Source organism: Ceratina calcarata, unplaced genomic scaffold, assembly GCF_001652005.2.
Source record: "Ceratina calcarata isolate Rehan_Ccalc_2016 unplaced genomic scaffold, ASM165200v1 scaffold329.2, whole genome shotgun sequence".
In the NCBI taxonomy this organism is placed as follows: domain Eukaryota; kingdom Metazoa; phylum Arthropoda; class Insecta; order Hymenoptera; family Apidae; genus Ceratina; species Ceratina calcarata.
In genome coordinates this window covers 627,815-643,850 of record NW_017155624.1, presented here as the reverse complement: position 1 = coordinate 643,850, position 16,036 = coordinate 627,815, and the positions used below count along the sequence as shown (strand labels likewise).

Genomic DNA, 16,036 nt, shown 5'->3' with positions numbered 1-16,036 from the left:
TTTGACCAATTTCAATTTGTTAATGTAGATAGAATTTAAATTTTTAGTCACGCGTATAGTTTCGCCAAGAAAGAATGACGTTCGATCGGAGAGACAAAGAAGTATGCAAATGTCCGTTTTTCAATCGGCAACGTGACGCGAGGTCGCTCGGCTAAGCGCAATAACAACAACGACGAACATTGTTACGAACATTCGCAATAACTCGTCCTGTTCCGCGTCTCTTATCGAGTATCGTTAAAATTTCTCGCTATTCGCCATTTGTCGAATCGAGCGCGGCTCGGAGCAGTAAGCTCTTCAATCGCGTTATGAATATTTCATCGCGGCTGCAGCTGCGCGCACCGTGGAAATTCATGCCAAATAATTCGCCCCGAGTGCCGAGCGTTGTTTACACCGCGCGAAAACGCATCGGTGAACGTTCTACGTCTTGAGCGCGGGCGAAACCACGCGCGACGCTCGCTTTTCGAATGAAAATTGCCAACGTTGAGTAGAAATTGAAATTAGGTCAGCTTAATAAAATTATGTACAGAGCAAAATAAAAAGTTATTTGAGAGAAATTCTTTTGCCGTCGTCCGCGCCTGAGGACGTCTCCCCTTTTAAGATATGAAGTTGTAAGAAATTTCCAAAGCATTATTCTTTGGAAATTATTTGGAATAGAGAATGTAATTCAACGGGGAAACTGTTTTGCTGGTTAATCGTAAAGACTTTATACGTGGACAACGTGGCGACCTCCAATCGTTTCTTATAAGCTGATATCTGAATCGCTTTAGAGTCAGAGACCTTCGATGCTCTCACCCGGTTTAAGATATTCCGTACGATCGACCGGTGATATCTTCATAGTCCGCGACCGTGGTGAATTATTAGGCGACAGCATTTTCTTTTCTGCCCTTTCCCGGCGATGGAATCCATTTTCCGGCTGTCGTTTCACGCGCGCGCCGAACGAACGCGACGGAAAAGTGGATTGCTCGAGATTCGTTTTCCGTCTCGGTATTCGCCTTTTTTATATAACGGAATGCTTTTAGCGGCGGCGTAATTGAGTTTCACTTTACAATTTTAAACGTTTCATTTTTAACGCACTCGCTGGCGTCGTACGGTATTAGGATTATTCATGAGAATAAACAGTAAATTATTTTCTAGGGTAACTCGTTTTTCGCGTGATTTCGGATTCACTGGATGAGAGAGCGAACGAATTGAATAATCAACCGACTTTTTCTCAACGACGAAATGGTGAAATCGGTTCGCGCATCCCCGTTAGAAATGTTTTTCACGTCGATACAACGCCGATGGAACGAATCACGGCACGGAATGAAACCTTTCCAGCACATATTTCTGCGATGTCACCTTTGCCCACGGTTGTAATTAAGGATTCTCGATTACCTTAGCCTGCGCGCACGGTGTTTGTTTCGAAACCGACTCCGATAACCGGCGAACAACATCGTTTTTTCCTCTCCTCCATTCTCTCCTCTGTCTTCTTATTTTATCGTTTTTCTTGCTGTGATAAAATTACCAGCTCTCAGAGTTGACGGTCGAGCCGTGCAATTAACGATAATAATCGCCTTGCTTTCGTTTCCGTATCGTGACAAGGTACACGATGTGACGAGTCAAGAAAATCATTGGCTTCCTTCTTCCCGGTCCGCTGCTCCGCGATCCAGATATCTGCCCCCTCCAGCGTTTAAAACTTGCTCAGATTTTCCAGATTTTTCGTTTTAAGTGCAATCAGGTTTAAATTTTACGTCGACTCATTCTTCGTACCAGTTCAACTTACTTCTCTGTTGAAAATTATTATAAGTCAACTCTATGAAGGAAAATTAATTTCATTTCAAAATAAAAGTTCACAGAAATTTAATTTTCTCAATCGAATTAAGTATCTTAATCATTGAACTACATCTAATAATAATATCTAGTAGCTGTGTTTTTATTTTACAAAATGCAAATATTCATGGTTCAACTAGTTGCTGATGTAATAACTTGTAAAAAAATATTTACATAACATTTTCAATTGACGTGAAGCTCTGTAAGAAAATTCATTAATATGTATATAACCGTAAAGTGAGTATTTATGTATTTTGCAAATGAAACATTCGGGAATTTCATTACACGATTAAAAAATTATAAACATACTTCGAGGAAACTGGTATTACTGTCTTTGATTCGCTTTAAATCCCAGTAATAGATAGAATTGCGAATATTTTATATGTTGAATATTACGTTCAACGTGTTGTTATGAAAATGTTTCATTAATACTTTCAAAGGTCCATTGCACTTGCATCGCGAGCCAGAACTCGCTGTCCAATGTCGTTCAGAACGTTATTACCTGTATCTTTACTACTGTTGCGACTTTGTTACACATTTCTTCTTACTCCGTTCAATGATCGTCTAATGAAACGAGAAAACAAAGGCGGAAGCGAGACTTCTCGGTAAATTCCAAAGCGTCCCATCGGTATTTCTGGTTGCTCGGTTGTATTTTCGATTGCGCGTTGTCGGCGCTGTCTCGCGGAGAGCGGAAATAAATTCCGCCTATTTTTGCGCGGTACGAACCGCATTCCGCGGCTATGGCACTTGGAACAAGGACGGCCGGTGCTTTCTATTTTTAATACTTTAATAGCGCGAAATCGATGATTCCACTTACGTACGCCACGTGGCGACAATCGCGTTGTGTACACAATTCATTACATACGTTTGTACTCCCGTGTATTTCCTTGTCGAAACATTTTGTAACGAAACTTGGAGATTCCCGGCATTTCCAGCGTTAATCGACTCTTGCCGGGCTTATCACGATTATCGTGAGCCTCTAGAGCAGGGCTAATAATGATCACTGATAATACGCGAAGTAGCCGCTTCCGCGATACCTCCGAACACCGCGAGACGCTTCAAGTGCGTGTGCACTTTGGCAAACGTTCTCCTCGGTATTCGTTAATTTATTTTAATTCGCGCAATCTCATTCCTTTCGTGGAAGAAGTATCTCAGTGCATTTGCAACAGTTCAGTTTTTACATTAACTCCTGTGAAATGTATATGATTCAACGGATTCTTGATCCGCGAGAGTTAACGACGACGTTTTCGCGATGGGCAAAAAAAAAAAAAAACGAGTAAGCGTGACACGCAGCAACGTTTCGCCCGGCTCGGGAATTGTTAATGGCGTCGGTAGCAAACGATCGTAAATTTCCTGCAGGTCGATACCGTCCGTTCGACGCAGTTTTCTCTGAACATCTGCCGCGCCGCGTCGAGCCGAGGTGTGGGCCGCGCGTTTTAATTACATACAAGCGCCGCTTAAACTCACGCGTACACACAGCGGTAACACACGTATACGTACGATCCGATCGATTATTTCAACGCTAATTCTGTTTTTCTCTGTCTTTTCTGCTCCTCTAGTATGACGATGGCGGGCTGCACGGGAGTTACCTCGAGGGCGGAGGTGGCGGTGGTGGCGCAGGGCTGTACGATCCGCACGGGAGCGCCCGTGGTGTACCCGGTCTCCATCACAGTCCTCACCTCGGGGGTATGGGGCCCGCGCACCCCCAGTACCCACCGCCCCCGCCTCAGCCACCGCAACACGTCCTCGCGGCGGCCGCCGCGGCCGCTGCATCCGCCGTACCCGATGTCCACAAACGCGACAAGGACGCGATCTATGGGTAAGTCCGATTCTCTCTCCAATTCTTTTTATACCTCTTGTCTGTTATTATTATTTATAATTTAGCGTTATTGCAATTTGCCGTATTTAAACTTGATCTGTTTTAATTAACCCCTTGACATACAATGACGAGTTTGACTCGTCATTTATTCCATTTAATTTGTATGTAAAGTTTTATTTAATTTGTATGTCAAGGGGTTAATCTTTCTCGCGGTTTTGGTTTTCACGTAATACCTCAGAATCATGCATTTTTCCACAACCACTATTATTTGGAAACAGTCCGTGATGAAACATTTCTGCTGGATTCACTTTTGACATGAGAAACTATAAGAATCAAGTAATGAATATTGTAAAAAGAATTTGGTATTGTACAGCGCTACCGCTTTAGAGTTATTGTGTATCAGATGAAGATTGACTTCTTGATTAGTGGTTTAATAATCTGATAAAGCGAAGAACATATACTGGTTATTAAATTTTTAGGAAAAACAGTTGATTAGTCTTGTCTGTTCTGTGTCACGTCGATTGCCCAGTGACAATTATATCATCTTTTTGCGCACAGCTAAATGTATTCGCAGATGATACTATAATTATATACTATCCGCTTGTACGTTCCTTCGGAGGGAAAAAACAGGATGTCCAGATGCATTTAGAATTATGTTAGGTAATACGCCGATAATGTATTAAAGTATATCAAGGCACACGTTTTAGCGCACGAAGCGATTTCGCGGGATTTTCGATATCAATCGCTGGAATCGCTTAGGTAATTTCGAAACGACGCGACGAGTACGTCGGGAAAGGAGTAGGCATTATCACGTACGATTGGAACGATAAGGGTACGAAGTCCGTAGGCAAGGCTCGGAAGCGCCGCATTGTGCAGCAATTAAAACGCGCGTTTAAAATCGGATGAGTTAGAAGCTATTATCAAAGAGCGAGGGGGATTGGTTAACACTCGGGGCGTGCGTTTAACGTGGCACTAACAGCGTTAATCCGGTCGTAACTTCGTCTCGCGTAACAGCATCGCGGAATGTGGCGTTGCATTGAGATTTTTGATCAATCATAATGAACGCGTGACTTACGGGAATTCATGCGTGTTACTCGTTTCTTTTCTCATCGTTCTCGACGTGCGTTTATTTATTTTATATACTTACATTATCAGCTAGATTTTATTTAGTTCTCTCATTAAAAGATAAAAAGTTCGTTTAATGTCCGTTTATGTATTCAACACGCGTTCGGGTTTTCGTTCTAGCTTAAAGTTTCTTCTGCTTGCCGAACTTCTCTCGCGTGGATGAAATAAATTTCGATTGTGCATACATACCGTAGCTCAGCTCGATGATTCATGATCAACGCGAAATTCAGTTCCGCAGTTTTCTTCTTTCATCGCAATCCTGTGTAATTTTCTACCGTCCACCTTCAGGGGAATTATCTTACCATTCGACACGTTCCACTCGTCGTTTTGCGTGGCGCGTTTAATAATCCGCGTGGAAAAACCCCGTGCCCTGAAATTCGTTTTTAGACGCAGCCGTTTTTTCACGCGCGAACCTATTTACCCGTTGTAATCAACGTTCCTGCTATTTCTCTATCCCCGGTGAGATCGCGAATTATTCTCTAATAAGTAGTAATAGGTATTACACATCTGCGTATTCACCCAAGCAGTAATTGCGTTTTGTGCGTAATAAAAAATATTTTTCTCAAGTAGAATATTAATCTTATAAAAAACGGAGTCGATTAGAGATTGTGAAGTTAGATCTTGAAGATCCGCAATGAAGGCTCTGAGAGCCGTGAGCGCAAACAGGGAAACGAGTGTGAATGAAAGAAGCGGTGGAAGCACAATCTCGGCTTCGAAGGAGGTTGTGCCTCGTGCCACGCTTGCTTCCAGCGGGCTTGAAACTCGTCAATTGGCCGTTTTACGAAGCGGCTGGGCCTGCTCGTGTTCCGTGTGATTTATAGCCGCGAGATGGCCCCGATTTCTGGTATACGTCCTAGAACGGGAGCCTCATTATTTCGTGCACCCTGTAATTTGTCCACTCGTCGTGTGCCCCGGCCCACGGACCACCGATTCCCATCCCGGAATCCTGCGCTTTCTCGGAACGCTCTCGGAGAATCGAGATCCGAGGCTAGGGACGCCGTTTAACCCTTCCGGGCCGTTCATTTCCTTGCCCCTGTTAATAAACTCGTGTTTACAAACCGATCATGTATGCTCACCGACTCCCCCTAGAGCATTCATGCTTATAGATTTTCATTGATAATACCGTTTGAATAAAAAAAGATTCAATGGACGTTGGTCAAGATTTGGCAAGAAAGCTTAATAAAAAAAAAAATTTAATTTGTTGGACAAACCAAAAATATAATAAGTTCAGTAAGTGCTATATTTAACTCTCATAGAAAATTTACTGATACGATGTTAGTCTTACGATGATCAAAGTCGACATCGAATTTCGGTTTGCCAATGTCTCATACATACACACATACATACGCTGCAGCCTGAAAACGACGTTATCACCGCAGCGGTCGATTGATGGCGGAGGCGAGACGTGGATAAAAATTGCTCGAAACGAGCGGTGATTCTTGCCGATTGCACGGAAGAGAAGCGTTTTACGCAAGCGTTGGCTGGCTGGCTGGCTGGCTGGCTGGCTGGTAGACGTAACGCACAGGCGAATCTGCCAATCACGGCTAGCTCGAATCCTTATGCAAGGAGCATGATTGGCCGAGTCATTTATGGATTAGACGTCTTACGCAAATCTCTCTTTCTCTTTCTGATTAGAGGTGCTGCGATGGCTCGTCGTTCGCGTCTCTGCTACCCCCCGCCCTCTTCCCCGTGCACGCAGGAAATCCTCTTCTGGATCTCGTGCGTTCGCGAATCAGACCGCACGGTCCTGTCCGATATTACACTTTTCCGATTGACGGTAATTAGCGCGACAGACTGACAGAGAGTTTCAGCAGACGACCGGTTAATGAATATTAATGCACTGTTTAATAGAATTGATTGGCGCGCGCCGCCGCGCGATTACGTCATACGCGCGTAGCTGTGAAAGCAGATTTTATTTTGGCCCAGAAAAATGATCGAGGGAAAGGCGAAATTACAAATGCAAATTCAAAGACGACTTATGTATATGGTCATCTCTTATTTTCTTTTAATTTTAACCTTTTATTTTTGCGTAATTTTACTCACATTGTTTACTTGATACAAGTTTTAAAGATAAATGCACAGCTGTAGAACCACCTGTACGGGTTCGAAGGAAACGCAGCAGGGGTAATATCGCGGTTTTCGGCAAATATAATACCACGATTGATTCTCATCGATCGACGCCTTTATCGCTTATTATCAGTCCGTCACTCGTTCCCGTTGTTTTTATTTAACCCGCGATAAAATCAACACGCAGACGCGATATGCAAAGCAGAGTTCACTTTCACCGAAGCGACGCGACGTTGGGCTCGCCTTGTCACCTCGGCCAGGGTTGCGTTTCAATATTTCAATCCGTCGTCGATGTTAATTAATATCCACGAGTTCTCATCGTATACGGAAATAAACTCGTATAATATATTTCTGTTCAGCATTTGCATACATGCTACATTGACGCGTATGAAACTGTCGTTCGGCTCTTTTAAGGATAAAGTAAGGTAATGTGCAGTCGGGATCTCCGTCCATTACATATTTCAAGATTCGTATCTTGAATTTTATATAAATAACATGTTGGAGAAGTATGTACGAAGACTTGTGAACGATTACATGAAATACTAGTCCTTCACAAAATTTCGGTAAAGTAAAAATTCTTTTTCCTTCGAAATTTCGAAAAGTGCTTCGAGCAAAATTTGTAGATAATTTTCTTCTAACTCGAATACTTCAGGAATAATCGATTAATTATCGTCAAATACTTCTTAACGAGTGGAGTTGGTTATGGAATCATACGAGCCGACACCAAGAGTGAGCCTCTGTGCTAGAATTCTGATGCTTTTGCGTGAATCAAGTTTTACCTGCAATTATCACCTGTTAAGTTTGAATCATGCATGGAGAAAAAACGATCGAGGACCGATGAGGAATCGCCGGTGAAGTGTATCGTAACTCGCAGCGTGAAATTGGCGATGACCGAGTATAAAAAGGGCCGGGTGGATCGGGCAAGGGCGAAAAGGGGTTCGAATCGAGGGCGGAAACCGCAAAACCGCAAACATCCTCCGCGTCCAGAGAGCGGACAATCATATCATTACCTTCTGCGGTCCCGGTCATTCCGACACCTCGTTTCGACGTCATTTGTCATCGACGTTACGCTCTCTTTACTCTCTCGCCGCGCCACCGCACCGCTTAAGAACCGTGTGCACGCCTCCATTCACGTTAGCGGTTTTTCCTGATTGCGTTAAAGACGAACCGCGTGCCGCCCTTTTTGGTAACTGTTGAAACCGCTTCCAATCGGCAAATCTGTGGCACGTTCCATTCCTTTGTAAAATCGTCTGTGACATACAAATGAAGTCAATGAATTTCAATTGTTCCAGTTAAATAGAAGACTTGCTGAACTTAAAAATCTTCAAACTTCTTCAACTTCATATTCAAATTTGTAACATATTAAATTAAAAATTCTTGCGAAGTTCGAATAGATTTAACGAGGTGTTAAATAAGGCGGTTATCGGGTAGCTGTAGCAGCACCGCGGTTGGTAAAAGTAGGAGAGGTTTTATTGTTAGGTTTTTGTGGTCGAACGGTGTGGCGAGATTGAACCTGGAACGATCAGGCCATATATGTGGTGAAAGTGATCGTTTTATGCTGGCCCGTTCCATGTCGCATCGCTGTTTGTCAGTCGGACGTTTGTAACAAGTGGAAAGCTTGTAGCCCTCCTTCCTGTTTAGCACATACTGTGGGTTCATTGAGTAATTACAACCACCGTAATTATCCCCCAGGTCTTTTTTCGTTAAGACCGCAGGTACGCGTCTATAATTAACATCCTGCGAATTAGTTATTTTTAGTGTAGCATTAAAATTCATAATTCCGGGCCTTGGACGATGATACGATCGGGCATTTGCAATTATGAAATGTCTATAGTGCGGGTCAAGAAGCTCGAAATCCGTAGCTATAGTTATTATCGGCAATCATAAATACGTCATGGCTCTAATTAAATCGATACGATCTCGCCAAGACGAAGAAGCTCCATTCACTTCCTCGACGGCGATAGACGGGCGCGCTCGCGTTCATTCCGTTCGTTTGCGAACGCCAATAATCGTTCGCTAATACGCCGTTACACAATAATTAAGTCCCGGTCTGGTGCGTCGGTAGCCTCCATCTCTTCGATCGATTCCACCGGCTCGTTTTGTTCCGTCGCGTGCAATTAGGCTAATTGGTGAAAATAGAAATCCCCGGCGATGGAACCGATGGCCACGGAGAAAGTCGCGGGTCTCTTCCTCTCTTTGAAACGAAACACCAGCAGCGAGGGTGGATACAAGGAATTCAAAAACACAGGAGAAGGCTCGTAAGGTGAATGGAGCCGAAGGAAGGTGGTAGAGGGGCCTCGAAACGGAGGGCAGAGGTTTATTTTTTCGTTTGCGTCGGCTCCGGCCCGCAGAGTGGTCGTTGTTCGCGGCGGCCGCGTCAATTTGTCGAAATTCGTTCCGATTCGTTTTATGTCCGCCACGCCGCGAGACGCGACCCGCTACCATGCGTACACAATGCCTCTGCCCATAGTGCTACCACGTATCCCCGGACCGTTTCCTCGACGATTCGTCTCGAGACCTCTCGACTCGAGGACGCGTAAAAATTCGTTCATCTCTGTTTCAGCGGCGAGAAAGAAAAGGGTGGTCCCTTTTCGTGCTCGTTCTTTTTTTCTTCTTCATCTCTCTAACGATCTCTTCTTCGTTTTCTCGCCGTGGCCTATCCTCACCGAGAAATTGTTCGTTTCCCGCTGGGAATTGTTTAGCGATTAGACCGAGATAATTGAGCGATTAAGGCCGCAGCGTTCTGTCAGACTTTTCGGGGGAAATGCGGGCTCGAACGAAGCGACACAACTTAATTGTAATTGTAACAGTAATAACGATCCTTTTATAAAATCCGGCATATGTTCGTAGTTCAGCACTTATAATGAAGATAATGTAAAACACGAGGAGAGAAATTACGAATGATAAATAATGTAACAACAGGTTTCATGATGAATTCTGCATACTTCCTGTCATTTTGCTGATTAATTACGATGTGCTACTTGGAAATACTAACAAGAACGTTGTAGATCATCCGACAGTGCTAATTGTCCTGTTTCTTTATCCTTTTCTTTTTCCCCCCTTTAATAATGCGAAGGTTGTCGCTCGAAGTGCACGCACTTTAAATCACGAGGCGCAGGCCCTGCCGATTGCATCGCTGCACCGGCTAATCTTATCTTATCCGATTATTCTCCTAATGCCACGGTAACCGTGCCCTGTGTGCGACACGCTCGAAAGTATCTCGAAAATATTTTTTTTTCTTCCCAGTGCCGGTCTGGACAGAAACGGGCGCGTTTAGGTGCACACGACAGATAATGAAATAATTAACCCTTCTTACGGAATTCTAAACACAAACCTGTAAACTGTTGTCATAATTCTTGCTTGAAATTGATCAAAAATTATTTTGCAATCATTTTCGAATGACATTTCAATCTCCTACATATTCCTAAATAATTGGAGATAGAATTGGTTATTAAATTTTTGGCTCATTGCAACAGTTATAGTAATCAAATGTAATAGTTAAGAGAGGTTGACGACCTACGATAGGAAACGCACATTTTTATAGTGAGACCTAGCCTACGTTAATTGGCGCGTTTTTGTTCGCTTCCTTTTTTCCTTGCTACTTCGGTTGTTGCACGCGCGCGACGACATTCGTTTCCTCGCGGAGCAATTACTCAATTAGAAAAGCGTCACCGGAGAAAAATATTGCCGCCTCTGGCAGAAAAAACGGCATCGCCGTCGTGGTTAAACCAACCGTGTAAACGTGTAAAAGGAGTGATCGGAGAACGGCTTGCAAGTGCGAACACCGTCGGGCCGCGAAAGGATTCGTTTCACAAGAAACTAAAATTCGTTCTGTTGAGGGATTTCTAAAATTCTTATACGCGTGTAGGTGTATTATTTTTAATTGCGTGTTAGTCATTGATAATAGCCAAACCTTATTAGACTGTTGTTTTCTCATACATTCTTTTATCTTTATTTTTAATCTGAATCAGTGATATGGTTTATCAACCGGATTAACTTGTTTAGTACCCGAAAACAAAGGATATTTGATTAAAGCTGGATTTCTGTTTTGTTTCAGACATCCCCTGTTCCCGCTTCTCGCGTTGATCTTCGAGAAGTGCGAACTGGCGACGTGTACGCCGCGCGAACCAGGCGTCGCGGGCGGTGACGTGTGCTCGTCAGAGAGCTTCAACGAGGACATCGCCGTATTCTCTAAACAGGTAAGAATCTTCGATATCCAAGTCAACCGACGACGATTATAATCAGATTTTAAGACCAGGACTATAATTAACTCATAACTAAGTAATTTTTAACAATGTCACTTGTTCGGCAATCTAAATTATTATTTTGTTGTCTATTAAAGAGTAAGGAACAGTTATAAAAATGTCTAAGATTTTCGAGACTAAAAATCGGAACGGTCGTACCAGGTTCGGTCCAAAACGGTCGCGCGTGGAATTCGAAAAGCAGAAAGGGGGCGACGTCCGGAGTCCCCTAATTTCCCCCGATTCCAGCGAGCAACGTTGTCGCGGTTGAAGCTTCGTGAGAGAATGTTCGAAAGTAACCTCTCTTAAATAAGTTCCAAGAGCCGCTCCAAATGAGTCACGACTCTCTCGACACGTCCTTCTGCTCCACGGGGCAACTGTGAAAGAAATAGCTTCCCGAGGCAACCGTATGCGACCCGTGTGGATGTTTTGGGGATCCGAGGGAGCTGGCTCTTGACGTTGGGACTTATTTTTAGGAATTCCAACGAGAAAGATCGTTCCCCAAAGATCGTCCAGGGCCGTGTTCTCCGACCGATACGAGCCGGTCAGCCGGAAGACGACTCGTATTCGCGTTGTTCGCGCCTCGGTCCACTTTCCTCATTCACCGTCTTTCTCATTCGCTCGTTCCATCATCGGCCGAACCCTTTTTCGTCCTCTTTCTCGTTTCTCACTCTGGTAACTCACCTGAGGCGAGCCCTGGCCAAGGACACGCGCGTGGGTAACCAGAGAACCTATATGTATACTCGCGAGACGTTTTGGGGCTTTTAAAAACATGCCGTTTCGCCATCCACGTTCCTCGGCTCGAGAGGTACACGTAGATCAGGCCGGGGGCACGTTCAGGTATACACAGATATGTAAGATCCTAATCGTTTCTCTGTCGAACTATTTTAAAGTCATCGACGATCGTTCTATTAATAAGTATTAATTTCACGATACATTTAATCACTGGCAAGAATTTATCTAGCTTGCATTCACATTAGCTTGTATACAACTGCAATTAGTTAATCCTTGAAGGAAGTGCATAAATTGGCTTACGTACCTTGTAGTATCAATTCAAGAACTTCATTGTCGCACGCACCTTTTATGGTATCGAGTCGATGGTCTCGTCGTTTGGAATAAATTATCGATTTTTTTTCACGACGTTTGCTAAGAGGAAAAAGGGGTTACGGTCGGAATGGAACGTCGGCCGTTTCTCACATAGGAGAGACAGAACGGTTTCGCAGAGACACGGGAATAGCCGGGATATTTAGCCGGTGGAAACAAAGCGAAGTCAGAGGTGGAGGAGGGAGGTGAAGGCGATTAAGTCGAGTCGACAGCGCGGACGATAAAAATGTTGGCTCGGTAGTTCTTTGCGCGTTTAGTCGATGCAAACGAATGCAGCACATTTAGATTGAGGGATATCGGCGCCTATGTATATCGTAGAGCTAGATAGCCACATCGTTCGTGGGTTATCTTTGCATAAAATTGCACTTCTGCCTTCGACCGAACGCGAACCTGACTACCTCTTCCTTCTCCTCCTCCTCCCGTTTCTCTTGCCCCGGTCGCCCCCGCTAATTATTCCAGGCGGCCACCGCGGACAAAAGTCGCCTGCCCGTACGCAGGGTTACCGTCGTTGAATCTTGTTGGACCGTTTTCGTTTCGATCATCCGAAAACTCAGTTACGGCTGTAATGTCTAAATATAGAACGGCGGTAACACGGTAGCAAACGGCCCGAGCCACGTTACATCGTGATAACGATAAGAGTTAATCCTCGTCGCGAGGTGGGATAAGGCGTGAGCTGACCCGCGCACGTTAACTCGATGCTGCGTTATAACGCCGATGGGAATTACGTGATTTGAAAACAAACGCTTCTATTTCAATCCTTAATTTTTCCAAGGTATTTGATACATTTCTGATAACAGGCGATTTTATTATATTATCATTTGAATTGGAAACATTCTATAATTGCATTGGATGGAAAAACAGATATGATCATGGATAGATACGCTCACGTTGAGTCCGTTAGGATTGCGAAATTGACGTGACATTTGCATCTTAATAAACCGCATAGGATTTAACTCGAGGAGCAATGAGAAACGAAGCTGGTAAAAAATCGAAAGAAGGATACGTTCATAAATACGTGCGTACATACCCGAAGGTTCCAGCGTAGCTCGTAAGCGTATCGCGCGAGTAAATTGTACATACGCGTTGCTTCCCGGTCGAAGGTTTCCACGACAATCTACCGCGCGAAAGTAGTATCGTCTTTTTCGCTACCGGACCTCGTATTTCAATCGCGTTATCGACGCGATTAATTTCGCCTGGCGAGATAGAAGACGGTCGCCAGCATCGCGTGCATATGCGCTACCATGTCTCGAGCGTGAATGCGTATTTATACCGTCGAAACATGTACGTATACTTAATCTCCGAAGATGAAGAAGATTGGAAGTTTGAAAACGAGGAAGTGGTGTCCCATGGACGCGATCGTCCGTGAGACGTGTCCCGCTAATTCAGAGATTACGCGACGGCCCCACGAGCGGATAAACAAATTGTCAGAGCGGGACACTCTGGCTACGTACATTCGCGTTCCCCTCCGTCTTTTCAACGCGGATAATGAATTTTGATATCGAGCCGACATTACCGTTAGGAAATTTTCTCTACATTTGTCTCGTTGTCAATTCTACTAAGTAGCCGCTTTGGTAAAACGTAAAAGACTGTCCATTTTCCTGGCATGTACGTGTCACGATTATCAATTACCCTGATATCTGATTCAGTAAGGTCATTTTGTCTATTCGTTCTAAACCTGTGGCCTATTGCATATTGAATTCATAGTGGTTTTCATCACGAGATTTCATCGCGCGGTTCAAGTTCTCGATAATAGAAGTGGAGACTTATAAATTATTTCGTGTACAGAGGACGAGGGTAGAAGACTTATGTAAGTACAGATTAGACTGTCAAAAGATAAGCGGGTGACAATCCTCTTGCGGCGTTTTTCGAGGCGTGCTCGAACCCTTTTACGCCCCGTCGATACTCGGACGAAGATATATTATAGCAGGCTAGCCGGTGCGCGCGACAAAAGGGCCGCGTGCGTGTACGCACGCGGGATTAATCCGTTTTCGCGGTTTCGTTTTCGTTTGCATGTGCGTCGTCGAACGCATGCGCCCTTTTCGAATCAACAGCGTCGGGACGCATGCGCTTTCTCAGTTGCGGGACGACCACCGCCGACGCCGGAGTCGTGAGAAGCGACGAACCGTACGCGAAGAGAGCGCGTACCCTCGTGGAGTGGGGTGCCGCTCAGCCGGTGGAGAGCTGCTGCTCATTTTCTGCCATTGTAAATTGATCTATTCAATGGGGCCCGGGCATTATCCCGTGCGGTCCACGGATCGTGCGTGCCCTATGGGGCCTCCTCGATACATCCCGCGCGCCTCTCTTTTTGCGCCCGGCCTCTCGCTCTCTCACTCTCTCTTCAGCCTGTGCCTAGCAGCAACGTGCACCGCAGGAGCCTCCCGCTGGGCCACGTAACGCGCATTGTTGTGCCCTTTTTTTAACCAGATGGATCGACCGTCCCAGTTTTCGTGCGCGCAGGGCGCTCCGCTGCGAAAATTTCGCTTTCGTCGGTGCCCCGTCGCGCCGCGTTGCGCATCGCCAGCTCCGAATTAATCGCTCGTCCAAGGGAGCATCGACGAGAGCTTTTTCTTTGCGGCGAGACAGTGGCGCGCAGACGCGATACTTATACCAAAACATTTGCCGTTCGAATCGCCTGTAAACGCCACCTAAAATACGTAAGTATGGTATTAAAAAACATGGGCATTATGTTTGGGCCATACATGATAAGCCAGCGCACCTGGGACTATCGTAAAGATCGTGAAAAATAAAAGCCGATTGGAAAACACCAGATTTTTGTCCCAGGTCCTAATCTGGTGCGTTTTACTGGTGTAATTAAGTGATCTTCTCCGAGGGGATTAAGCCTTTGGGCTCAGCGCTACAACGATATAAACGGGTGGATCTTTTACTCATTTTATAATCGATGGGAGTGACACTGTTGGTCGAAGTGATTCTGGGAGTATTATAATGCAATTCATTCATGAAATTATCAATGATATACATAAATTAGACAGAACGTAACATATTACGCGGTTCCTTTATATAATGCGTCTTTTACGTAATATACTACAAATAGTAGACGTGTCGTAAATAGAATCGCAAGCATGATCGTACTTTTTATCGCGATTAACTGAAAGATGTGTATCACAGGTATAGCTGCGGGTGACAGTTAATTGATCTCATGCATATGCATAATACATAAAGCACGTGGCTGGTTACTATTGATCTGACGCCTCCGGTGGCCGTTAAAATCCGCGATCTTTTGTATCGCGGCGTTGAATGAATCGAATATCTATCCCGTGCCAACCTATTCCGGTCTTATGAATGAGCCGAACCGTCGAATGTCGTGAAAATTTCAGCCTGAATTGAAAATATTGCAGGAATAGACTCGGCTTTTTATAGCAACTGACCGTTTCAGTATTTTTATAAGATCCAAATTAATACGAATAAGAATAACAGATCGTTTTATAAAAAGATCATGTTTGTGAATGAGAGTGGACTTGTCTCGGTGTGTGTAGAGATAGCTTCTTAGTTAAGAACGAGATAAAAATATTGTGCGATAATATTTAGAGAATGCTCTCGTTTGGGCACGTCCGTTTGGGGCTGGGCTTCTCGTATGCACGTACAGCGCGACGATCCTGTCGAGAGATATACGAAACAGCTGCTCCTGCACGTGGCCGTTGCTTCCATTGGCATTCGAGCTGTCGAAAAGCTTCGATCCCAGGCTGCCATTTCGGCTGAGGAAACTCGTTTCATCGCAGCTAACCATGTGCGTTCACCGACTTGTCGATTTTGGATTATACGGGCGGAATCAATAGGAAGAATCTGTTAAATCGATTAATCATTTATTTACTTGTACATTTTATTAAAAGACGCTTCGTGGGCAGTCTTTATT

The 16,036-nt window shown here is 44.5% G+C and overlaps 1 protein-coding gene across 5 annotated transcripts in view; it reads left to right on the top strand.

Annotated features, from left to right (window-relative positions):
* hth (Meis homeobox homothorax) overlaps nt 1–16,036 on the top strand; it is a 427,894-nt gene that overhangs the window by 49,753 nt on the left and 362,105 nt on the right. For all 5 annotated transcript variants that reach the window (XM_026813411.1, XM_026813410.1, XM_018024365.2 and 2 more), the window contains 2 exons: nt 3,369–3,628; nt 10,878–11,019. In XM_026813411.1, coding sequence (XP_026669212.1) covers nt 3,498–3,628; nt 10,878–11,019 — 273 coding nt within the window. In that variant the 5' untranslated portion in view covers nt 3,369–3,497. The remainder of the gene's footprint in view (nt 1–3,368; nt 3,629–10,877; nt 11,020–16,036) is intronic.